Below are 27,461 nucleotides of genomic sequence, written 5' to 3'. Positions count from 1 at the left end.
AGAGACAAAGTTTAAAGTTTGAGTTCAACCATGTTAATTATTTGATAGAGCAAAAACATTAACACTCCTCCAAGGAATATAATGGAATCCAGAATTGCCACAACTTATCATTCATGATATCTAGGATACAAGAAAATTTACTTGACATTCAAATAATCAGGAAAATGTGATCCCATTTCATGAAAACAGACCATCAACACAGAAACTGGAGTAAGCAGATGAAGGTGTCAGTGTAGCTAATATAACTATGATTAATAAAATAAAATATGTTCACAATGAATGTTAAGATTTTTAACTCAAGCAAAGAAATAGAAACTACAAAGAAAAACCAAAAGAGCTTTCTAGAACTGAAAAATACAATGTCTGAAATTTAAAATTCACAGGATATGTTTATGAGCAGAATGTAATTATAGAGGAATCATTGAACTTGAAATAGATCAGTAGAAATGATCAAACAAGCGAGAGAAAATGATGAAAATACATTAACCTTGACATTTATTTAATTTAAAAAAAAAAGTCTTGCATATTTGTAGATGACGTCCCAAAAGGAGAGTGAGGAGAGAATGGGACATATAAAATATTTGAAGATATAATGGTTGACATTTCCTCAAGTTTGGTAGATGAAATAAACGTACTGAATTGAGAATCTCGGTGAACTCCAAGCAGGATAAATGGGAAGAAAACTATGATTAGGCACATCCTAGACAAGCTGTGGAACCTAAAGATAAAAATAAAATCTTAAAGCCGGGGGGGAAATTGATTCATTATATGTAATAAAAAACAACTTTAATGATTGGTGACTTATCATAAAAACTGGAGCCAGAAAACAGGAACAGTATTCTTAAAATGCTATAGAAAAAAAAAGCCTTGAATCTCAAGTCCTATATCCAACAAAAATATCTGTTAAGAATAGATGAAATAATCCCTTTTTATATAAATAAATCAAGAGAATTTATCCCCAGAAGACCATAAAGTTCTTCAGGTTGAAGGAAAATAATATCAGATGCAAACTCAGTTCTTCAGGAAGGATCAGAAATGGTGAATATAAAAGACTGTTCTAACCTGTTAATTCCTTTAGAAGTACATAGGATTGTTTAAAACAAAACTTAAAATATTGTCTTATGTGGATGTAAGGTATTTGATGCAATACATATAACAACTCTAGCATAAACAAAGGAGGGGTGGACCTATATTGTAGTAAGATTTCTAAATTTTGTGTGCTATGCTACAATATCAATTGTTAGTAGACTGTGAAAGTCAAGGATGTATAGAGCAATCCCTAGAGAAACCTTTAATTAGTAAAGCAAAGAGGCATAGCCAAAAACGCAATGGATAAAGTTAAATGAACCTCTAAAAAGTATTTTAAAATTCCTAATGGAAGCAGGAAGGAAGGTACAGAGGAACAAAATCAAAGGGACAAATAATACGAATAATAAAATGGTGGACCTAAATCCAACCATAGCAATAATTACCTTAAAAGTTAATGAACTAAACACTCCAGTTAACAGGCAGAGTTTTTATAATGGATAAAAAAGCAAGACCCAATTTTAGGCTGTCTACAAGATCCTTTAAAAAGTCACAGATAAGTTAAAATTAAATAGATTGAAAATGATAATACCATACAAATAGTAAGCATGTAAAGCCTGGAATGGCTATATTAACACACAAAACAGATTTCTCTTTTTTTTAAGCTTTTATCTTTTAAAAGAAATTGAGATATAGTTGATTTACAATATTATATAAATTTCAGGTGTAGAGCATAGTGATTCACAATTTAAATATTATACTCCATTTACGGTTACTATAAAATATTGGCTATATTCCCTGTGCTATACAATATATCCTTGTAGTTTATTTATTTTATATATAGTAGTTTGTTCTTAATCCCCTACCCATATTTTGCCCCTTTCAAGTTCTTTCCCCCCCAACTGGTAACACTAGTTTGTTTTCTATATATGTGAGTCTGCTTCTTTTTTGTTATAGTCATTAGTTTGTTTTATTTTTTAGATTACACATATAAGTGATAACATACAGTATTTGTCTTTCTCTGTCTGACTTATTTCACTAACTATAATTTCACTTCCAAGTCCATGCATGTTGTTGCAAATGGCAAAATTTTATTCTTTTTATGGCGAGTAGTATTCCATTGTACATATCTACCACATCTTCTTTATCCATTCTTCTGTTAATGGACACTTAGTTTGCTTCCATAGCTTGGCTATTGTAAATAACGCTGCTGTGAACATTGGGGTGCATGTATCTTTTCAAATTAGTGTTTTCATTTTCTTTGGAGGGAGAGAGCTTTATATATATATACACACACACGTACATATATACATATATATATACACATATATATACCCAGGAGTGGAATTGCTGGGTCATATGGTAGTCCTATTTTTAGTTTTTTGAGGAACCTCCATACTGCTTTCCATGGCTGCATCAGATTACATTCCTGTCAGCAGCGTATAATGATGCTGTTTAGTCCACATCCTGACTGACATTTGTTATTTGTGGTCTTTTTGATGATAGCCATTCTGATAGGTGTGAGGTGATAGCTCATTGTGCTTTTGATTTTCACTTCTCTAGTAATTAGTGATGTTGAGCATCTTTTCATATGTTTGTTGGCCATCTGGATGTCTTCTTTAGAAATCCGTCTATCCAGTTTCTGCCCATTTTTAAATCAAAACAGACTTCTTGATAAAGAGTGTTAACAGATAAAGAGGGCCAGTTTAAAAAGATAAAAGGATTAATTCATCTGGAATACAAAACATACATAAATGTCTACGCACCTGAACAGAGCTCCAAAGTACAGACAGATTTTGGAGGTGTTGCAGATCCAGTTTCAGACCACCGCAATAAAGCGAATATCCCAATAAAACAAGTCATATGAAATTTTCAGTTTCCCAGTAGGTATATAAATTATGTTTACACTATGCTGTAGCCTGTTAAGTGTGCAATAGCATCATGCCTAAAAAATGTACGTACCGTAATTTAAAAAATAGTTTATTGCTAAAAAATGCTAACCATCATCTGAGCTTTCAGTGAGTTGTAATCTTTTTGTTGGTGGAGGGTTTTTGCCTTGATGTTGATGGCTGCTGACTAATCAGGGTGGTTGTTGCTGAATGTTGGGGTGGCTGTGGCAATTTCTTAAAATAAATGTTTGTGGCACCCCAAAACAATTGCAATAGTGACATCAAAGATCACTGATTACAGATCACCACAACAAATATAATAATGTAAAAGTTTGAAATATTGCAAGAATTACCAAAATGTGATACAAAGACACAAGGTAAGCAAATACTGTTTGAAAAATCATGCTGTTAGACTTGCTCAGTGCAAGGTTGCTGCAAACCTTCAATTTGTAAAAAACAATTTTTTCTGCAAAGTGCAATAAAATGAGCTATGCTTGTATATGAAGCAGCAATTGAAAGAATTAAAGAGAGATATCAACAATTCAACAATCATAATTGAAGATTTTTATATCCTTCTCTAGGCAGTTGATAGAACAACTAGACAGACAAAATTAATAAAGACATAGACTACCTGAAGAACACTATAAAAAACCTTGACCTAATTCATATTTCTAGAACATTAACTCTACAATTGCAGAATATAAAATTTTTTCAAGTGCACATGGTATGTACGCCAAGATAGAAAAATGATAAGCCACAAAACCAGTCTTGATACATTTAAAGCAACTGAGATTATACAGAATATGTTCTCTGACCATAATAAAATTGTGGTGGGGATCTTTGGAGGCAGAGTCGGAGATAGAGTTGGGGTTTCAGATGTTTATTAAAGATAAACACCCATGAAAGGAGGGTAGAGAAGCAGGATTGGGCAAAGGAAGAAGTTAAAATACATTACATGCCCAACAAAGTCAGTCCGGTGAGGTGCTCTGGGCTGAATGTTTTCCTCATCCAAGTGTCCTGTATTGGACCTTTTTCACCCCTATCCCAACCCTGTTCATTCACCAGATGTAGACTTTCCTGCAAAGGGCATGACCTTGAGTGAGGCAGCTCTCTGTGGCTGAGGTCCATCTTTAAGCAGCTAGAAATTGTACTCCCCACAGCTGAGCAGCAAGACCTTCCTTGCAGAAGAATCTGGATATGCAGCTCTATGTCCATCACAATCCATCCCTTGCTCTGCTCAGATAAACTTCTCCATACAGATCTGTAGGGTACTTCTTCCTGCATTTCTGAGTCCCTCTCTGCCTGGGAAGAAATTAGGAGGATTAGTGGGATAAACTACAGCTCCTGCAGCTACAGTGGTTTGAGGGTCACAATAGATAACATCCTCTCCCTTCTCCACTATTCATTTTCAGCTGCCTCTTCTGAGACACTCGTCATATTGCCCTTCTCAGATCAGATTTGCTGACCCTGTACATTTATGGTCACAGTTGGGCAAGGGGTACTAAGTGGATCACTGGGTTTCACATTTTCCTCTCTGCCTACCTTGTGTGACAGCACCCCACTTTTTACTGATATCAGGGTTTTGTACCTCTTCTAAGATAGTGACTTCTTTTGCCTGCTGATCCCTTAATACAAAAAGCTCCAAGTATTCAGGCAACAACCTGAAGACCTTGTAGGGGATGCTGAGGTCACAGTGATGGATGCCATGTGCTTGCTTATACCTGCTGTTCATAAATGTACCACTTCCATCTTATAATGGGTATTCCCTAAGCCCACATAACTCATGATCTGATGGATTTGACAGGTTCTACCTTATAATGGTTGCTCTGGTGAAGTAGTCATTTAGTGTTCCATGGTCACGAATTCTATCTTTACCAGGGTGCAGTAGTATGCCAGGAGATATTTTACAAAACCATGTAATCCTCCATTGCAGATGCCCTGGCCTTTTTCCAGAATTCCAGGAGCCTATGTTGTTTTCCCGTTGGGGCTTGCCACAAACTCTACATGGCATCTCTTCCCGCCACTGATACCACCATTAAATAAACATCAGCTGTATACGAACATGAAGATCTATTTCTGGACTCTATTCTGTTCTGTTTATCTACTTTGATACCAATATTACATTGAATTGATTATTAACTTTATAGTAAGTTTTGAAGTCAGGTAGAGTATGGAAAATAAGCCCTCCAGCTTTGTTTTTTCTTTTTTAAAGTTGTTTTGGCACAAATTAAAATTTGAGAGTATTGTCAAATTGCCACCTACAATGTATGTATGAATAATTCCATATTTGATTCTTTCACATTGGATATTAGCAATCTTTTAAATCTTTATCAATATGAAAAATTTCATTGTTTACTTTGCATATAATTATTATGGAGGCATCTGTCTCATTCTGTTGGGTTTTTGACCTGTCTTTATAATTGTTTGAAGACATATACTTCTCGGGTAATAATTTAAATTTTACCTTTGTGTTTTATTCCTTTCAGAATTAACAAATTTCTATACAGTCTTTTATATAATTTATATATAGTATAGAAATCAAGAAAACAAATTTTGTTTTCTTTATTTCTCCCTTTATTTTAAATTTCTTACATACCTTGAGCCTTTCCTCCTTTCTACCTTGGGATCATTCTCCACCAGGGAATTCATTCTCTTCTGGGCCTTTAACTTTCCTTTTCTGCTGCAGACTTTGACCTATTTAAATTTTCTTGTATGTTATAAATACCAGGCCAGAACCTAAATCCTCATCTTTCTCTTCCTTAATGCACACACTTCTTGAAAATTGGCATTATCTTGGTGTTTCCATTTAGTTCACATTTACACTTCGGTACAATGTGGTAAATGGTTTCATCACTACTATGAAACATTTTCTAAAAAGGTCAGCTTGCTGTTACCAAATTCAAGGGACATATGTGAATTTTTGGTTGTATCTGACATTTGATGCTTCCCTCTTCTCTGAAATATTTCCCCATTGGTTCCCCTGTCACCGTGCTCCTTGATCTTCTGACCCCTTTCTCTCTCTCTGTTCTCTGTTTCTGTCCCCATTTCCTCTTTCTCTTCTCACCCCTCACCAGATGGTATCTTCCAGGGCTCCATCCTTTGTGCCGTATTTTCTTCAGTGTGTGTGCTTTCCCTGATTGATTGCATCTCCTTTCTATAAAAACCTGTGAGAATCACTACTTTTACATGTATCGTGATTGTAGTTGATTGACCTGAAGGCAATATTTGGATTATAAATTTGTATCAAAGTAAGTAGCATATCACACATCTGCACACATCAGCAGCACATAAAAAACATGCAAGTCTACACCTATTTTTTTCTCACGTGTTTAATGCCATTTCCATGGATTGTCTGACCTATGTAATATAAAAATTCACCAGAAGGTATTCTTATATGTATATGTGTGTGACTGTAAAGCAAGAAAGTATTCTTATATGGCTTATAAAATAAAGCCATATTTTATCATTTTAGCTATCTTTTAAAATTTGAGCTGTCTATTTTACTCTATGTGTCTTTGTTCCTGAGTCTAGGGCGATCACACATCCGATTGCCTGGGACAGGTTTTATGCCTGTTGTCCACATATAGTTATTAATTAGTACCTTTTTTCACTGTCAGAGCTGTCTCCTAGGTTAGATGACAAATATATTATTATTGTTGCCTCTTTACCAAAGGCAATTAATTGGCAGTCAGAAGACATTCATTAAAGTGTAGTATAGTGGGTAGGAGCATAAGCTCTGAGTCAGACTTCGGGAATTTTTATCTTGGCTGCATCACTAACAAGCTGTGTAAACTTTTGGTGCTTCAGATTCCTTTTCTGTTAAACAGGGATAATAATGATTTTCCCCTCAGCATTAAATTAGATCAGAGACCGACAAACTTTTTCTGTAAAGAGATAGATAGTAAATATTTTAGACTTGGGGGGCCATATCTGTCACAACTACTCAACTGTGCCATTATAACACAGAAGCAACCATGGACTATATGTAAATGAATGAACATGACTGTGTTCCAGTGAAGCTTTGTCAAAACAGACAGCAAGCCAGATTTGCCCAAGGACCGCAGATTGCAGACCCCTGAATTAGATTATGCATGTAAAAGAACTATTTATTAATTTAGGGCCTCACAAGGCAAAGGAGATTCCCCTGAATTCTCCTTGGCAAGGAATTCCTGCCCCACCCCAAGCAGGAGTGTGTGGCCATACCCAGCAGAGAACCACCCGAATCAAGATGTGGAGGTGGGATCAGGATGTGAGATCCAGGGATGTGAGAAGTGGTTTATATCTGCTCAGCTTCTGTTGAGAAATCCCTTCTTCACTCTGTTCTCCTGACAAATTCCTGCTCCTCTTCCAAGACTCAGTTTTTAAAATCACGTCCTAAGCCTTCCTGAAACCCTTCCCACACCCCTACTACTGCCATCCAGTCCCTGACAGAGTTAGCCACCTCTTACCACACCCCTATAGCACAAATCAGTGACATGCAGACCACTGATCACACTGCTTTGTCACTATCAGACTGAGTTCCTCCCTTGCATCATCAAGCATGGCAATAATATACGTGTGTGGCTAAAGGAATGAATGAGCTTTGCATTACAGAGAAAGAGTCAGGAGACATAAATCCATATCTAACAAAAAATCAGGGAAACTAAGCTGATTCTGACACAGTTTCGGCCTGAGTAGCTGTCAGACCAAAGAGGAGAAAGACACAAAACTGGAAATTCCAGTCTCAGGTAACAAATGGCTGTGACAGAGGAAAGCATATGCAGCTGCGCCCATAAAAAGGAACAGATGTCTGGGGGGGGGGGTCTGGAAAAACCTAGAGACGAGGATGTTGCAGCCCAGCTTTGAAGCATAAACTGTAGTTCTGGCATATGGTTGAGAAAGAAACATGAAGTTCACTGTGTCTGGTTTTAAAGAGCTGAGTGAACCCTGGAATTAATCCCCAGTGTCTATAAGCATTAGTTAGTGCTGGCTATTCTGTAGTAATGTTAAAAGATAAATTATGGCATCTTAAAAATTTTAAGATTTTATTTGAGCAAAAAGTGATTCAAACTGGGCAGCACCAAACCAGAGGTGGTTAGAAGTGCTCTAGGCGGGAGCCAGGGGCAAGACTTTTATAGAGGAGACCCAGAAGCAAAGCAAGGAAATTATTTGACTGTGTGTCGCTTAGGCAGTTACCCTATTTGGGAAAGCCTTGTTGGCTATTTGTGATTGGTTGTCCTTAGGTTTTGATTTCTGAACATTGAGGCATTCACAGGCTTAGGTTTTTATTTGCCTACAAAAGCTGCCAATGCATTGGAATCATCTCAATCAAACGGCCTCCTTGTTTAATTAACTTACAGTAATAGCACTATGTGGCTTTATTTAAAAAAAAAAACAACAACTGGATCCCAAAGTGCTTCTCACTGACACCTATTTCTTCTTTATGTCAGCAAACAGTGAAATACCCAAATGAGTATTTCACAACCTTCCTCTACTTCACAAAAGAGGGAACTGAGGAAAAGTGGCTGACCCAAGGCCCTAGAGCAAGTTCAAGACCAGGTTGAGGGGTTCTGAATTAGCCTTCAGTTTAACCCTGTGAACGAAAATACTCCAATGTGAGTGAAAATACTGCAAACGTATCAGTAAACAAAGAATGCTGAAACCAAGTCATCAGCGGCTGCCGCCACCCCCTCAGTGGGGACAAGCCTGCAGCCCAGCCTCTGCAGCCACTCACAATGGTGCACCCTGAGGGGACTCAGAATAAGAAAGGACAGGATACTGGCCCTAGATAGCTAGGTGCTTGCAAAAGGAATGAATTCAGTGAGCCCAAATGTTTGCTTCCTCCCATACATAGAAAAGCACTAAATTCTTTAACTTGAGATGCCTGATTCTCTTTAGACAACAAGTAATCTTTTATTGTTCCAACTACCTGGTCTTTGTTGTAAAGCTCCTATATATCCTAGCTCCTCCCCTACCTCTTCGGAGCAGCCCCTCAATCCCGGCTCGAGTCCTCCCACCAAGTAAAACATAACTTTTAACTTTCAGGCTGCGCGTTTATTTCAGTTGACAACCCCAAACACGTTCCTCTGCTGCTATCTGATGTACAGATTTATTTAGCGGGGGCAGAGTCTTTCCAACCCAATTAGAGGAAGTGTTCCTGTTACGGAAGCGACAGGCCAGCCAAGAAACAAGCACCACTGGGAGGGTTGGAGTACTCAGATGTATTACGCTGGCGGGCTCAGAGGGGCTTCTGCTCCGAAGCTCTGAGCACCTCCAAGACGTGTGCGTGAGGTTTTACAGGGTAAAGTACAAGCTTGGGGTATTCGGCCAATAGGCATGGAACAGCTTTAGCAGCATCATTATCACAAAAGTGGAGGCAGGGAGGCAGCAAACCAACATTCTAAAGCTAGATATCTCTTTGAAAATCCAGCTGGCTAGCAAAAAAACATGAACAGCAAACCAACGCTAATTAACTTAGATTTACAAGTTAGTCCAGCAGAACTCAGATCAGTATTCCGATACTTAGATTTGTGTGTTATCTTGTTAGCACAGCCCAGCTTTTCTTTCACATTCTTAGACTTGTGAGTTATCTTGTTAGACCAGCCCAGCTTTTCCTTCACATTCCTAGTGTTAGAGCAGGCAGATAGCTAGATATGAGCAGAGAAAGGGGGACACAGACCGTACGGCAGGAATTGGGCAGAAAGGAGGGGCACAGGCCAAATGCAGGAAACCACACATCATGTAAGCACCAGGGGTCCCTGGGCAGAGAAAGAAAAGCAGGAACCTTGGGGCTGATACAGGATCATGCCTTTTGGGATGACAAGTGGCCTGGAGAAGAAGAAAGAAAGGTGAGAAAAGGGAGGAATTTCTAGTGTCTGAATATAACCTTTTGCTCATTATATCCTCATTTCAATAAAATTAGCCTTGCAGATCAGAAGTACCCATCAGGCACCAAAGCCATGACACTCCCGATCCAGACTAAACAAGGACAAAAATCCCTCCTCCCTTTGGGAAGGTGGAGTTGGGATGATAATCAGAGAATACGACCCCAAACCCTTCCCTCCCCAATGAATTTTCCGCCCATTCATTTTTACACCCTAGGTAGCTAACTTGCCAAAGAAACTCAGGGCAGCGGCTCACCTGAGCCTGCCCGCTCTCCCCTGAGAGTGTACTATCCATCCTTTAATAAATCCTCACTTTACCTTTTTTTTTAACCTTTAAGTCTTGTCTGTGAATTCTTTCTGGGACGGGACAAGAACCTGGAACACCGGTTGCATCTATTGCAACACTAGGAGAAGACTTTTGAATTTCATTTTTCAGGATGATTATCTGAAGTTCGCCAGATGAAAGACAACCTGACTTCCCCTCTCCCAGGGCTATGTCCAACGGAGAATATTGCACCATCCTGACTTCTGCACCTCATTTAAAACTCGGTTAAAACCCACTTCAGTAAACATACAGCAAATGCTCAATAAACGTTTACTGTTATTATTATTACATCTCAGATTGGCAAAATGAGGCAATGTGATATAGGTCAACCGACTTAAGCCCTCTGAGTCTCATTCTTTTCGTCTGCTTAACACAAGGGGCTTCCCTTGCTTCGCTATGCCATTTTCCCCATCTTTGCTTTGCACCTTCCACTGTGTTTCCATTTGCTGCACATCTTAGCTGAATAGGTCCCATTCTCATATACCTGGAATTCTTTTCTAGTTTACGTCTTTGCTTCATTGTCCCCGTGTACCTTTTCCATGGCTCCCATAATTTACCATACTTTGCTATGAGAATTCTTTTCTGTACGGCACCAACACCTATTCGAAATATGGCTCCATCCAGTCTGTCACACTTTTCGCTCAATGGGCGCGGCCATGTTAAACCCCTGGCTCAGGGAGACTAACGACCTGGAAAGTCTCGCGATAAAGGCGAGTTAGGGATCGCGCGAACTTCCGCGATAGCACCGAGGGTCTGGCCGCCGGGGCATTGGAATGGGCGGGTTGTAGCACCGGAAGAGGAGGGAAGTTGAGGAGTCCGGTTCTCAGAAAAGGAAGTTTGAGTCACTGGCTGCGGTGTTGGGAGTAATGGCGTCGTGTATGGTCTGCGGCTGATCGTTCGTAGAGGTCCGTATTTTCCGTTCCTGTTGTGGTTAGTAATTAAGGGGACTTGCCCTAGATAGTGAGTGACGCCCAGAGGTGCAGCTGGTAGTGGACTCTGAGGAATGTCAGCGGCCTACTGGGGACTTATGTGGCTAGCGATTGGGCATGACCGTGTGAGTGGTTCTGGGTCTTTCGGGGTCACGGATTGGGATGACATAGAAATCAATAATTGGGGCCCTGAAAGAAGGTATCCTTCATTAGGTTATTTTGGGTCGGTAGGGGCTGCAGTCCGCGACTATTAGGCGCCTGTGTGGTAGCTTGGGGAGCACGCGGCTCGTGATCAGTGATCCGGGCTCCAGCCTGAATTTTAAAGTTTGCATCCAGGCTGCACTACGCACACATCATGTGGTGGAGTTTCTTGTGTGATTTTCTTAGGCGGGTAAGGATGTTGAGGATAGAGGGAAAGTTCCCATCCTTCTCCCAGAGGTTCTGTTTCCATCCCTGAAGCTATCTCTCTGATTATATTCTCTGCTGCTAACTTTGTAGCTAGTCAGGTACTTCAAGCTGAACTCTTCCCTCAGGCGCTCTCAAAGCTTCTTTGTCATCTCCCCCTGTCCCTCAATCTTTGCGCTATCTCTGGACAATTGCAACCACACTCGTATCAGTTTTCAACCTGAAAGTCATGACTTGACAATCTATAGCTACAGCCCAGACGTTTCTGACAAGCTCCAGATTCACAGTAGCCAACTATCTCCTACACATCTCTGTGAGGTTTCCTTATAGACACTTCAATCTTAGCATGATTAAAATAATTTATCATCTTCATACTTTACCTGTTCATCCTGCTATTTTCTACATCATTATAAACGGCATCACTTTTCATCCAGAGAGCCAGAGTGAAAATCCTGAAGACATCTGTTTTCTCCCCACCCTTCTCCCATATCCCATCAATCTTTTGATCCTGGTGATTTTGCCTCCCTGACATCTCTCCAGTTTGTCCTCTCCGTTCCCACTGCCATGGTCTTAGTTCAGGCTGCATCATCCCTTGCCTTTTAAACCTGTATCAGGAAAACCTTGTATCTTAGTATTGGACTCTCTGGGGAAGTCAGAGTAGGGATGGCTGATTCTATCCAGGAGGCATCTTGAAAGCCTTTCTAGAGAAGGTGACATTTGAATTAAGCCTATACATTTGAACTGATCCTGTAAGTCTGGATGAGAGTGACTATTACAGCGTATTGAATCCCTTTTTATTTTCTTTCAGGCAAACTCCCTTTAGTGAATTGTGCCCTTTAGAACTTCCTTGATATGATCTTGGGTTAAGATGTTGGGAGGACAATAGCTGATAAAGATAATTACCATTTTTTTTTTCAAAAATAATACAACTTATTCTAGAAACATTGGAAACTGGAAATGCTAAATGCAATTTACCAGAAACCACTTATAATACTGCCACCCAGAGATAACCATAACATTTTTATGTATGTCCTTTTAGACCCTTTTTTCTTGAAAATATATTTCTTTTCAATATATTTATTGTTTTATAACTTATTTTTCTTGCTTTGTAATTCAACAAGAAAATTTTTTCCAGGTCTGTAAGTACTTTTCTAAAACATTTTTAATGACTGTAGTATTCTATTCTTTCAGTAATTGATTTAACCAGTCCTTATTGTTGAGCATCTAGGTGGTTTCTACTTTTTAGGTGATAAAGCAGCACTGTAATAATGAATATCCTTGCAGATATATCTGTGTACATCCATGCCTATTTTTTTAGAATAAATAAATTTGTAAGGGTCAAGAGGGAGAAACATTCTAAACATATAATAGAGTACAGTCACATTCTCAAATGGAAAACATCATACATGTTCCAACCCTTTCAGAACTGTAAATTAATAGATTGATATTATCACAGCATAATCCTTTGTGATCTCTCTGAATCTTTGAACAGGGCAGTCTCTAAAGGGTAGTCTTTTATGTAGTTGCTCATAGAAATTTCTAGGCTGATGATTGTGGGAATCGCAGGGCCGGCTCAGACTCTCAAGGCTATCTTTTTTTTTCCTCTCCCTGCTCATCATAGCTCTCTATACTGATATCTGCTGCTTCTGAAGAGCAATGAGAGAAAATGGCCAAGTCTCAGGTAAAGTGAACTATTTTTACCCCGTTTTGTTTTCCACTATATTTGAGGCAGTTTAAAAGAATTAATTCAGTTAAATGAAAAAATGTAAATAGAGATCAGGGAAAATAAAATAGAAGATCTAGACCAAGGAAACTTGGAACATAGTCATAAAAGTTACAGGATTTTTCAGAGTTAAAGTTAAGCATACCACCTGCAATTATATGATTTACATTGTACATTAAATGTGATAATTTCTTGAAGAAAGTAAAAATGTTTTGCACTTAGGTTTGAAGTTATTCTCCTGATGGGTCTGCATACATATGATATATAGGGGTCAGTGCCCGTAACATTTACCAACCCATGATAAATTCCATAGCGGGTTTCCCCCTAGCTGTTCCTTAAACCATTTCTCAAAATAAGTATAGGGCATAATAACAAGGCAGAATTTAATTTCTAGGCAGTAAAATTAGAGGTCCAAGTACACAGCTGCCAAACAGCCTGGCTTGATCCAAGAATAAATTCTATAATTTTGGGAGCAGCATTTTTCAACACTGAGAGTTTGTAAAATTGTCCAGGGGATTCATGCAATTAAATGTAATACCTAATTTGCATTTTTTAACCAATAAAGGAAGTAGTCAGATATTTTTCCTTTACAATGCAATAGACTGAGAGCCTCAAAGTGTGTATCAAGTGAGCATGCTTGGTGGATAGTGGAGATAAAGTAAATTTGCTGATTTCTGTTGGTTTTTCACTCAGCTAAACACTGCTGCCGGAATTTTAGCTGTGATTGTCATACAGTTTTAAATGCTTTTATTTGAAGGTATATATTGTTTAATTTTTACCTATAATATTCCATTGGTTATACCCACTATGCAGCGTATAGCTTCAGCATAGTAGTCTTTAAAATGGGCAGCATGCATTATTTAGGAGATGTGCAAGATAATTCCCTGGGGTATGGGGAGAAAAGATGAGAACTTCTACTTATATGTCTTTTTAATGATCGTAATATCTCAGTATTAAGTACTTATATATAATTTATAGGTTTTTAAAGGTATATATTATTGATGTGCATCCTTTTTTTTTTTTTTAACTGAAATATGTCTCACCAAGAATCACCTCATTAGAACAAAATATGCTCCTGTCAACCAGGATTTTTGGAGCTCTGTCAAAAAAAATCAGACTCAAAAACCAAATATTAGAACAAAAGATGTTCCTAGTACCTTTATCCTTGGGAAATTACATAGGTTTTAGGAGCTATGACCAGGAGCCAGGGATGAACACCAAAATATATGTTTCTTGTCATATCACAGTATCATGGTTTCCAATTTTAAAAGTTTGGGGACTCTTGTCTTTTTTTCTTGAAGTGTATTTGCTGTACAGTATTATAAGTTGCAGGTGTACAATATAGTGATTCACAATTTTTAAAGGTTATATTCCATTTATAGTTAATGTAAAATATTGGCTATATTCCTCATGTTACAATATATTCTTGTAGCTTATTTTGTACCTAATAGTACCTCTTAATCCCCTGTCCCTATACTGCCCCTCCCCACTTTGCTCTCCCCATTAGTAACCACTAGTTGGCTGTCTATTTCTGTGAAGACTACTGGGTTTTGTACCTATAATTCTGTACCCAATTTCAATGTGGGGTTTTCCTCCTACGTACCACCAAGCAGTCTTTCAACGCCAGCTGAGTGTCCTACAATTTAACTTAATTTAATTTTGACACTGCCTACCTGGAGAAAGCATCAGATCCTACAGGTTAAGGACTTAGTCCCACAAGGCTGCTCTCCATCTCAGATGCCAGTCACAAGTCCAGATTGTTACCTTTGCGTCTGACCTACTGGCTATAAATCGAAAGTTCCTACCACCCACTCCTTTGTTTTGATTTATTTTCTAGAGGGGCCCCAGGACTTAGGAAACCAGTTTACTCACTAGATTACCAGCTTGTTACAAAGGATATTAAATGATGGGAATCAACAGTCAGGTGAAGAGATATATAGGTCCCAAACAAAGGAGTTTCTGTCCTCTTGAGTTTGGGGACCACCACGTGTTACATGGGGACATTCTGGTTCACCAGCCTGGAAATTTTCTGAACCCCCTTCTCATCGGTCTTTATGGAAGCTTCATTACATAGACATGATTGATTAGCATTGGCCATTGGTGCTTTGTTCAACCTCTAGCCCCACTCTCCTCTCTAGAAATCAAGGAATGGGGCTAAAAATTCCAACCGTCTATTCATGGTTGGCTTCCCTGGAACAGCCCTCATCCTTAGGTGCTGTCTTAAGATACCTCATTAACATAACAAAAGATACTTTTATCCTTCTCCTCACAGGAACTACAAGGGTTTTTAGAAGCTCTGTGCCAGGAACAAGATGAGGTCCAAATATATTTTATTATAAGTCATAGTATCACAGTAGTTTTGGTACTAGTGTACCTCCTCATTTTCAGAGGTCATTTTCCTTTATCTCATCTCAGCCACCAGCTCCCATAGTCATATACTAGATTTATAATTACCAATAACTCCAAGCATTTCACCCTCTGGACATTACTTCTGTTTCTAGATTGTTTACTCTAGTATCTTGACTCCAACAATTCTTCAGTTCTGTACAGACCTCTGATCCATTGACTCTTCATTTTCTCACTGTCCATTACATTCCTCTCCTTATTTCTTACTTTTCTTTTTTCTCAGCTTGAATTCTGTTTCTTGGTTTTTGTTAGGAGCAAGTGTCACCCCACTGAAGTCCAACTGCCTACCCATTATGGCCACACATAGATATCTATTATAATAGATGTCATGAACTTAACTGAGACAAACAGGATTTTTTGTGGTAAAACATATATAAAGTTTGCCATTTTAATGATTTGTTATGTCTACAGTTCAGTTACACTAGTTATATTCACAATTTGTGCATCCATCACCACTATCTGCTTCCAAAATTTTTTCATCACCCCAAACAGAAACTCTATACTCAAGAAGCAATAACTCCCCATTTCTCCTTCCCTCCCATGGCCCCTGGTAACTTCAAAACTACTTTCTGACTCTATGAATTTACCTATTGTAGATATTTCAGATAAGTGTAATCATAAAATATTTGTCCTTTTGTGTCTAACATATTTCACTTAGCATGTTTTCAGGGTTTATCTATACTGTAGCATGTATCAGAACTTCATTCCTTTTTATGGCTGAATAATATTCCATTTTATGGATATCCCACATTTTGTTTATCCATTCATCTGCTGATGGACACTTGGGATCTTTCTACCTTTTCACTTGATTGTGAATAAAGCTTCTATAAACATTGGTATACAAATATCTATTTGAATACCTATTCTTAAATCTTTAGGTATATACTAGGAGTAGAATTTGCAGGGTCATATGGTTATTCTGTGTTTAATTTTTGGAGGAACTGCCAGAATGTTTTGCACAGCAGCTGCACCGTTTTACATTCCCACCAGCAATTTATGAGGGTTCCAGTTTCTTCACATCATTGCTAGCACTTGTATTTTCCATTTTGTTGATCATAAACATCCTACTGGGGTAAAGTGTTATCTCATTGTGGTTTTGTTCTGCATTTCCCTAATGATTAATGAGGTTGAACATCTTTTCATGTGCTTATTACCAATTTGCATGTCTTCTTTGGAGAAGCATGTATTCAAGTTCTTTGCCCACTTTAATTGAATCATTTGCCTTTTCATTATTGGACAAGTAGAATTCTTAATTCTACCTCTCCCCTCTATCCAGACCAGCTCTTTCTTGTCTCCTGGACTTTAATGGGATGCCAGTTGCTTGGACCAACCAAGGAGTTTTAGTTGATTCATTTCCTCGTACATTGTCTTTCAGATGTATCTTGGTTGGATATGATTAGCATCAAATTTTAAAACAGGTAGAACTTAATCATGGTTTGAAAAGTAAGCAACAATGAGTTCATCAGCACTTTTTTGTTACTAACTGATCTAAATTATTCCATTCTTCTCATTATTTCTAGATGTACATTTTAAAAATTAATTAGATTAACTATTATTTTAAATTATTTAAACTTTAAAAACAATAGTTTCTGTCTAATTTAATTTTTAAAAGTTTTTTAATGGAAAATTTAAAAATACGTAAAACTTTAGAGAGCAATATGATGAATCCCTTGTACTTCCTCATATTTTCAATAATTATCAGTATTTTACCAATCTGACATTTTCACTCTTTCTCTTTTATTTATTTGTTCTCTGGAGTTGCACATTTTAAAGCAAATCTTACTCATGGCATTTCACCACCATATACTTGCTTTGCATATTTCTGTTGCTATCTTCATGTTACAACAAGTGATACTGGTTTTCCGTTTAGTGGTTTCCTTTTAAAATACATTTATTTAAGTAAAAAAGTTGAATTGAGTTAAAACTATTAAGTCAATAATAGTGCGGATGACATGACATGCAGATATAGTAAAACTTGTGAAGGTGATACGTTTGAGAGCATTATATTGAAATGCTCCTAGGTCCTTGAATTTATCATGTTCTTCATGTATACATGCCTTTTTACTACTTCCTTCATCTGGAATGATCCTTCTTCCTCCTCCACAGATTACCAGAGAATATACTATTAATTTTTTATGTTTCAAAAACTTTTAATTTTATCATTACATTACAAAATTATTTTTATATTTTCACTATTCATTTTGCATAACTTTACATCTACAGAGCCCAGCTCAACATTCCAAAATAGAATCACTCTTTCGTATTTCTATCAAAATCCATTTAACACCTTAATAGCATTTATATACTTACTTGCTTGCCTCCATCTCTAGTCTGTAAACCTTCCATGTTTTATTCATATTTGTATAGTGAGCACCAAATAGTGCTAGTCATGATGGTGCTTAATAAATGCTAATGGAAAGAGAATGAATGATTCTCAGTGGCAGTTTTTCTTCTCCTACATAGTAGAACCCAAAATTGGCCTCAAGGTAAACATCTTCTATAACATTGTGATAAACTCTGCATTAAAAAAAAAAAGCAGAAATGTTCTCATACATCTTTTACACATCACTCAGTGTTTTTTACTTTAGAATGAATAGAAATGTCCTCTTACAGGGATTTGTGTCATTCCAAGATGTGACTGTGAACTTCAATTGGGAGGAATGGCAGCAGCTGGACTATGCTCAAAGAAACCTGTACAGGGATGTGATGCTGGAGAACTATAGAAACCTTGTTTCAGTGGGTAAGGACATCTTCCCTCACCTATTAGTCACCTATTTGCTGTATAACAATTATTCCAAAATTTAGTGGTTTAAAGTAAACATTTTTTACAAACAATTTCTGTAGGTCAGGAATTCGAGCTGAGTGATTCTGGCTTGTGGTCTCCCATGTGATTGTAGTGAGATGTTAGCAGGGGCTGCATGCATTTGAAAGCTTGAATGGGACTGTAGGATCCATTTCTAAGATAACTCACTCACATGACAGGAGCCTTCAGTTCCTTGCTGTTCATTGGCAGGGGATCTCGGTTCCTTGCTATGTGGGCCTATTCTCGTGACGTGGCTGCTAATTTCCCCCAGAAAAAGGGAGAGCAAGGAGGAAATCACGGAGCTTTTTATGACCAAGTCTCTGATATCACACACCATCTCTTCTCCCTTACTGTGTTTATTAGAAGTGAATTTACTAAGTCCAGCCCATGCTCAAGGAGCATGGAATTAAGCTCTACTTCTTGAAGGGAAGGGGGTGAAAGGATTTATGGGGCTATATTAAACCCACCAAAGTGCCCAACTGACTGTCTTTCCTTTATATTTTACTAAAATCTCTTGGGTCTCCTCTGAATGCTTAATGGGTTTCATCTCAAGCCATGAGTCAAAAGAATATTAATTTTGAGTACCAAATACTGGTGGGCCTGAGTTCTTGATTTTTATAAATTAATTGTGATATAATGTATGTAATAAAGTGTTCAAATATTAATTACACAACTGGTGCATTTTTTCATATGTATATACCTACTTGACCACTACCTAGATCAAGGTACAGAATATTTCCAGTACTCCAGCAGGCTTCCTTGAACTCCCCTTACCATTTGTCTTCTCAGAGATAACAACTTATGGTTTCTATCACCATAAATTCATTCTGTTTTTGACCTTCATGTAAGTGTAATCACACAGTATGTAAGTTTTTTTGGTTTGGCATCTTTCATTTAACATAAAATCTGTGAAATGCATTTATATTGCTGCATGTCACAGTGGTTTGTTGTTCCTTATTGTTGTATTATATTCTGTTTAATGAGTATACATTAATTCATCAATTTATCCATTCTACTGTTGATGGTCATTTGGGTTGTCTCAGATTTGGGCTATTATGAATAAAGTGGTTATTAACATTTTTATATATATATCTTCTGGTAGAAATAAGCATGTCATTTCTGTTGAGTATATGCAGAGGAGTGGAATTTCTGGGTCATAGGGCATATGTATATTTAGCTTTAGTAGATAGTCCCAGTTTTCCAAAGAGATTATACCAATTTATATCATACTAGCAATGTATGAGAGTTCTATCAACCTTTAGTAATGTCAGTCTTTAATTTTAACCATTCTGGTGCACATGTAACGGATGTGAGTTCTATGATGGTTAGTTGACCACTAACACCCAAATCCCGTATTATTTCCCATAAACAGGGTATCAGTCTCTGAATTCAGATGTAATCTTTTTGTTTAAACAAGAAGAAACATGGATGGAGGAGGGAGAAATGTCAAATTGGGCCTATTCAGGTAAGTGAGAACCTGGCAAATGGGAGGTAGGGATGTAAGATTCATATTGATAAATGAGATGTTTGTTTCTGAAATATTTTTTAGGAAATCATTCTTTAAGGCCATAGACATTTAATAAGGGCTGAAGACAATGTGGGATTGTCAAATACCTAAATGACACTTCTACATATCAAACTCCCTCACAGTACTTTTTCTTTATTTGACTTTTAGAGAAATAGATAACCCTCTTACCCTTAATCTTGATCTTATCTAACCCATGTATTTAGGACATTTCTTAATTAGTTAGCATTCCTTTGACTAACATCTTCAGCTCTCCATTCTCCCAGAGCGGGGTTATGCTCCTCTTCTCATGCATTCATGCGTTCATGTTCTCTTTCAGAGTAACGTACTTAATAATGTTCATATTCATATTCCTTCTAATTACCTTCTTTCTGTTTTTCTCATCTTCCTTTCAGTGTGAAGCATCTTGGAGTTAAAATCCTTTGCTTGTTTTTTAAAAAATTCTTCAGGGACTCCAATAATAGAAATATTCCTTCTTTGCCTGTCTTCCTTTTCCACTGCTTTCTTTATGACCTTTTAAAAAATCTGATTCTTTATGTCATTTTTATTATATTGGTTGTTTTCCTTCCTTTCTTCAGTGCTGCTTATTAAACTTCCATTTCCCATCTTTTCTCCCTGGCTACACCTTGTAATTTAATCTTTTATTTTTACTCCCCTGAGTTCCATCAACTTTTTTTCATTTTCCCATTTTTTTTTCAGTTTGTTTTTTGTACTTAAAGTTCTGATTCATGGTGATTTTCCATGTCTTAATATGCTTATCTGAGTATATTTAATTTTGCTTGGAGTTTTAATAAAATTTTCTTCTTTATGGCAAGACTTTTGAAGGGGACAGTTACCTCTGTTTATTTCTATTTTGTCTTCCAGGACCCTAAGTTTCCTCTTTTTTTTTTTTTCCCTCCATCACCAGCATCCAATTACCAGATGGTGCTTCTTCCTTCTTTTTTGCTTTTATTCTCCCTCTGAAACTGCCTGTTCTTCTACCTCAGGATCGTCCCCTTTAAATAGAGTCTATCTTATCCTCTGCCTTTTTACGTCATCTAACCTTTTAAGATGCATGTAGTTGGAAATCCTTTCCCTGTAGTTCTGCTCTAATCTGCCTGATTATATATAAAATGTTTTTATATTTAGTGTGTGTTTGATATTTCTGTTGGTCACATCAACTCACTCCATCCCCTTTGCTAGCACCCTTCCTCTGTCTTTCTGAAGTTATGTTTTTGGTCTGCCTTCATTCTTCACAGAGCCTTGTGGGGGGAGTGGAGATGGGGCAGAAGTGTGTGGGGCTATGTGGGACTATGACACTGAGCTCATCAACTCTTCTTTTTCCATTGCTCCCCTGCTCACTTCTTATGTCTATTTCTTTTTCTGTCTTTGGGTTTTAATAACATATTCTTAAATTTCAAAGTTGATCCTACTCTTTATTAGATTTCTATCTATTTCCATTAAAATGAAGAGTTTTATTTACTTTTTGTTTTTGTGTTTTGTGTTCCTCAATGCTAAAGAGCAAAGTAACATCATTTACACTTGGGTTTTCTTTCAGACTTTGAAATTAGACCCAAAATGAAAGAATTAACTCCACAGAAGAGCATTTCTGAGGTGATACTCCATAACATGATAGTGTACTCAGGTTTTGAAGACTGGAAACTTGAAGATGAGATAAGGCAGCAAGAAAACCAAGACAAGTTTTTGAACCAAGTTGCATTTATTAATAGTAAGTCACTGTCTGAGGAGATAGACCAAGAATGTAATGCACTGGGGAAAGGAGTTCATCTGAACAGAAGATCTAATGAACACATCAGACCCTTCATACATAAATCACACCCCTTTGCACAACCGAAAATTCTAACAAGCAAAAAATCATATAAATGTGTTCAGTGTGGGAAAGCCTTCAGTGGAAAGTCAGGACTTACTGTACATCAGAGAATTCATACTGGGGAAAAACCATACAAATGTAATGAATGTGAAAAAGCCTTTATTCAGAAGTCACGACTCACTATACATCAGAGAACTCATACAGGAGAGAAACCCTATGACTGTAGTGAATGTGGGAAAGCGTTCACCCAGAAGTCAAACCTCATTAATCATCGGAGGATTCACAGAGAGGAGAAACCCTATGAATGCAATGAATGTGGGAAGGCTTTCAAGAGAAAGTCATCACTTAGTGTTCATCAAAGAACTCATACTGGGGAGAAACCATATAAATGTGATGAATGTGGAAAAGCCTTCATCTGGCAATCACAGCGCACTGTACATCAGAGAATTCACACTGGGGAGAAACCCCATAGATGTATTGAGTGTGGAAAAGCCTTCAACAGGAAGTCAGAACTACGTGTACATCACAGAATTCATACCGGAGAGAAACCATTTGAATGTAATGACTGTAAAAAAGCCTTCATCCACAAGTCAGATCTCATTGTACATCAGAGAACTCACACTGGGGACAAAAGACATCAGTGCAATGAATGTGGGAAAGCCTTCATTCGGAGTTCAGAGTTCATTCAACATAAGAGAATTCATACTGGGGAGAAACCCTATGAATGCAGTGAATGCAGAAAAGCTTTTATCCAGAAATCACAACTCATTGTGCATCAGAGAATCCATACTGGGACAAAACCATATGAATGCACTGAATGTAGAAAAGCCTTTAGCAATAAGTCACACCTTACTGCACATCATAGAGTACATACTGGAGAAAAACCCTATCAGTGCACTGACTGTAGAAAAACTTTCAGCAGGAAATCTTCTCTCATTGTTCATCAGAGAACTCATATTGAACAGAAATATTCTTAATGGAATGAGGAAACTAATTCAGTGGTCAAAATTTCATTACACTTCATGGACCTCATAGGCTAGAAAGTCTCTGGATATACTAAACATGGGAAGCTTTCAACAATAGTTCCAGAACTATTAAGCACAGAAAATTCATACTGAGAAGCAACTATGAGAAATCATGTTTCCAAGAAACATTACATTGGTCATCTTGGTTGAGACCAAAAAGTTTTTTTTTTTAAGTGTACTAGAGAAATCCCAATTACACATGATTGACTTATTCACAAAAAAGTACATATTCTTAAATGAGAAAGTTGATTTATCATGACAATAAAGTGACAACCACACGTAATCATTCTGCAAGTGATGTAAGAATGTCATTTAAACCCAAATTATCTGTTAATTGGAAATGAATATGCATTTTTTACTGGTCTGTCTTTTTCCACACTAAATGACACTGTTTTCCCTACCTCTTAATGTAAAAGGACAATTTACAACTGAAGAAGCAATATGGTTTGTTACTTAACAAGAGTGTAAAGAGAGATCATGTATGGCTCTTCCCCAACTCTTTTGTGACGTGTATAGACTGAAGAGAGGATGAAGCCGATGTATTTATAAAGACTTCAGAAGTCACTGGTAGTCTTAAGAAACGTTATTTGGTGTAAAACATATAGAGGTAAGAAAGACACTGAATAACACAAGACTGAAAGAGGGCAGCAAAGTGTCCCTAGCCCGCGTTGGCATACTCAACACACGACAAAGGAGCTCTACACAAGGAATTTCCTGTTCAGGCTCCTATTAGTTTTCCACTCAGTATGGTATTTACACGAGTACTGTTATGCATAGTTTGGGATCGTTGTATCCTTATGATAATCAGAATTGAATTTTTTAAAGCTGCTTTTATTGGATGTTTCTACCACAAAGGCATTCTGCTAAGCATTTTGACATGTACTTTTTTATTTAATCACTACAGCAAATGTATGAGACTGGCATTATCACCATTCTATAAAATGAGACAAGTGGAGCCTGGAGACGTTCCCTAATCCAGCAGAGGCCACATGGCTAGTAAGGGTTGGGATTCAAACCAGCCTTTTAGCCCTCATACTATTCTGTCCCATTGGGGTCATTGAGGAGTTTGTGCCATGCCACTTCAACTCCAGAGAGAACTGAGTTTAATTTGAACATTATATGTTATTCTGTGTCCTGCCCCTACATTTTGTTGAATAAATTAACAAGAAACATGCATTTTAAGGGGGTTATTAGATTTCATTTTCTTATATGTAGAAGCTGTTGGAGATACTACTTTTTTTGAGATATTTATCCAGAGGTACCTGTTTTGCTGCTCTGTAAATTTCCTTGTGACCAGCCTAAACATTAGGAATCATACTATTATTTTTCAGTTTGCTTGAAAAAAAATTGTTTGCTTTGTTGAGCTGTTATTTTATTATCACAAATAAATTTTCTTACAAATTCAGTCATCCAAGGCCTGCTTTACTTTTAAAAGGACAATAACCTAATCTTATATAAGTATTCATTGCCAAGAAGTATTATGAAAAGAGGGATTGATATCAAAAAACCTTTTAAAACTTTTCTTGAATGAAGGTGAAGCTCATATACCACATTGAACTTAAGCTTAAATTTTTTATAAATGAAATGCTTCCTAAGATATTTAAATGAAAAATGTTTTAAAATTGAAATTATTGAATAATAACCACGATTATTAAATTTTAAAGTGTTTAAGCTTTCAAATTATTATTTAAACTAAAAGAAGTAAATTGCTGTCATGCAATTTTTTATTAGTCACTTTAGAAGATGACTTTTATATTTTTAGTGGGTTGTAAAACAAAAATCTGTAAAACAGAGTATACAACAGAGACCATATATGGCCCACAAAACCTTAAATATCTACTATCTGGACTGTCATAGAAACTTTACTAATCCCTGAACTAGAACATAAACAGTAGGAAAAAGTCAATGAAAACAAAATGTGGTTCATTGAAGTGATCAATGCAATTGATAAATCTTTGGATAAACTGATCAAGAAAATGAGAAGACAAGTTACTAATAGGAAATAAAGGAGATGACACCACTATTCTATAATCAATAGATAACAAGGAATTTTTTTGTAACTTCATTTAAAAAATTTGACAACTATGATGAAATAGTTGAAGTAACTATTGAAGTAAGTGAGTAAAAAAGAAATAGAATACTTAAGTAGCCTTATTACAGTAACAGAAGTTAAATTTGTAATTTAAAATCCTCCCCGGGGAAAAAAAAAAAATCCAGATCTAGATGACTTCACTGGTGAATTCTATTAATATTTAAGGAAGAATTAATATTAATCCTCCAAAAACTTTCAGAAAGTAGAGGAGGACATTTTCCAGCTCATACTGGATCAGTAGTACCCTGAACCCAAACCAGATAAAGACATTCATAAGTAAAGAAAATTATAAGCCAAAACCCTGATGACTATAGAAGTAAAAATTCTTTAAAAATTAGTATACTGAATCCATCAATACATAAAAAATGAAATACGTCCTGATTAATTCTTGGAGGTTATTCTAGAAATTCAAGTTTTTATTTAAACATTTGGTTATCACTCCATGTAATTTACTGTATTAAAATAATGAAGGGGAAAACTCACATAATACATACATAGATACAGAAAATGTGTTTAACAAATTCAACATCCATCTGTGATGAGAACTTTAGCCAAATGAGCAATATATGGTAACTTCTATACCTCTGCCATTTTTATGGTTACTACTTTCTACAAAAGATCACAAACAAAGCAAAAATATCTGTTCTCATTTTTATTCAAATTGTAGTAGAAGTCCTGGCCAGTGTAGTAAGAGAAGAAAAAAACAGGCATACAAATAGGGACAGAAGAAATAAAGCTTTCTTTATTCACAATCAACATGATCTTAGACATGTAAAATTCTAAAGAGTGTACAAAGATTAAAACTTATAAATGAATTTTGGAAGGTCCCAGGATAAAAGGCCAATATTAAAAAAAATTGTATTTCTATGAATTAGCAACCAAATATTGAAAAATAAAATTGAAGAATCCATTTACAGTAACATCATAAACCATAAAATAGTTAGAAATAAATTAACCAAAGGTAAGCACTGGAAACTGCAAAATATTGCTAAGAGAAACTTTAAAACTAAATAAATGGAAAGATCAATCATCTTCATGGATTAGAACATGCAGTAATGTTAAGATGTTTGTCTCCACATTGGTCTATTCAATCCCAATTAAAATCCCAACAGGCTTTTTTTGTTTTGCTTTGTTTCTTCCTGGGTGAGGGGGAGAAATTGATGAGCGGATTCTAACTTATATAGAACTGTAAAGACCTAGAAGAACCAAAATAACTTGGAAAATGAACAAAATTGGAGGATAGATTTTTGTACTCTTACATTTATGTTTAAGAGCTGTTTTCAGTTAATTTTAATAATTTGTGAATTAAAGGTGATATATATATATTTGTATATGGATATACAATTGATCAGCATAATTTGTCAAAAAGACTATCCTCTATTGAATTACCATGACATCTATATCAGAAATCAAATATGTGTGACTTCTTCCTTCTTTCCACTGCTGTTGACATGTATGCTTACAACATTGTCTGGGTTTTGTAATTTTCTGTTAACTCTTGAAATCAACTTTATTCTTCTTTTTTCAGAATTATTATGCCTATTCTAGATCCTTTGCATTTCCATGTCATTTAAGAATCAGCTTGTCAGTTTCTACAAAGAAAGCTGAAAGGATTTGATTGAGATTTTATTGAACCTATAAATCAATTTGGAGATAATTGATATTTTAGGAATTTGAATTTTCCTTTCTACAAGTATGATATAACTATTTGTCTTATTTAATTTCTCTCAACAGTGTTTTGTAGTGTACAAAGTACAAGCCTTACGCATATTTTGTTAAATTTTCTCCAAGAATTTCATATGCTTAGGCTGCTATTGTAAATGATATTTTATTTTCACTTCAATTCAAATTTTTCATGGCCCATATATAAATACAATTATTAACTATATTTTATTCTGTAACCTTGCTTAATTCAGCTACTGGATTTATTAGTTTTTTGTAGATTCCTTAGGATTTTGTCTGTGTAAATTTTCTCTGTGTACATAAAAACTAGATTTATTTTCTCCTTTCCAATTTGTATGCCTTTAAATTTTTTTTATTCTTTTATTTTATTCCTAGCCCACTGGCTAGAAAAACTCTAATACGATGTTAAATACATGTGAGCAAAGTGGACCTAATTGCTTTTTTCTCAATCTTAGGAAGAAAGCATTACGTTTTCATCGTAAGGGATAATGTTAGCTGTAAAGTTTTTATTGTAGATGTCCCTTATTAGTTTGAAAAAGTCCTTTTTATTTCTAGTCTAAGAGATTTTTTCTTTTCTTTATTATGAATGGGTATTGAATTCTGTCAAATGCTTTTTCTACATCGGTAGAGATAAGCATATAGTTTTTCCTTTTTGTTGTATTAGTAGTTTTATTTCCTGACCTTTTTCTTTTTTAATTGAATTATAGTCAGTTTACAATGTTGGGTCAATTTCTGGTGTACAGCATAATGTTTCAGTTATATGTATACATATATATTCCTTTTCATGTTCTTTTTCATTATAGGTTACTACAAGATACTGAATATAGTTCCCTGTGCTATACAGTATACATTTGTTTACCTATTTTATATATAGTAGTATCTGCAAATATCAAACTCCCAATTTAAATGGGAGGCTATTAAGAAAGTGTAAAAGGCAGTCTCAGTCTGGATGTAAGC

General features: G+C 36.4%; 1 protein-coding gene across 5 annotated transcripts in view; it reads left to right on the top strand.

The window, feature by feature from the left end:
• Window positions 1-24,138, top strand: part of ZFP37 (ZFP37 zinc finger protein) — a 37,576-nt gene extending 13,438 nt beyond the window's left edge. The window contains exons 1-5 of one of the 5 annotated variants that reach the window (XM_064490420.1): window positions 10,898-11,008; window positions 13,059-13,118; window positions 18,180-18,306; window positions 19,742-19,834; window positions 21,432-24,138. In XM_064490420.1, the coding sequence (XP_064346490.1) occupies window positions 13,104-13,118; window positions 18,180-18,306; window positions 19,742-19,834; window positions 21,432-22,681 (1,485 nt within the window). In that variant the 5' untranslated portion in view covers window positions 10,898-11,008; window positions 13,059-13,103 and the 3' untranslated portion in view covers window positions 22,682-24,138. Of the gene's footprint in view, window positions 1-4,848; window positions 5,201-10,897; window positions 11,009-11,036; window positions 11,158-13,058; window positions 13,119-18,179; window positions 18,307-19,100; window positions 19,214-19,741; window positions 19,835-21,431 lie in introns of those variants that run through there. The other 4 variants (XM_064490421.1, XM_064490422.1, XM_064490424.1 and 1 more) reach the window with 4 other exon arrangements.
• Window positions 24,139-27,461: the final 3,323 nt, after the last annotated feature.

Source organism: Camelus dromedarius, chromosome 10 (assembly GCF_036321535.1).
Source record: "Camelus dromedarius isolate mCamDro1 chromosome 10, mCamDro1.pat, whole genome shotgun sequence".
Classification (NCBI taxonomy): domain Eukaryota; kingdom Metazoa; phylum Chordata; class Mammalia; order Artiodactyla; family Camelidae; genus Camelus; species Camelus dromedarius.
This window is presented reverse-complemented; position numbering and strand designations above follow the sequence as displayed.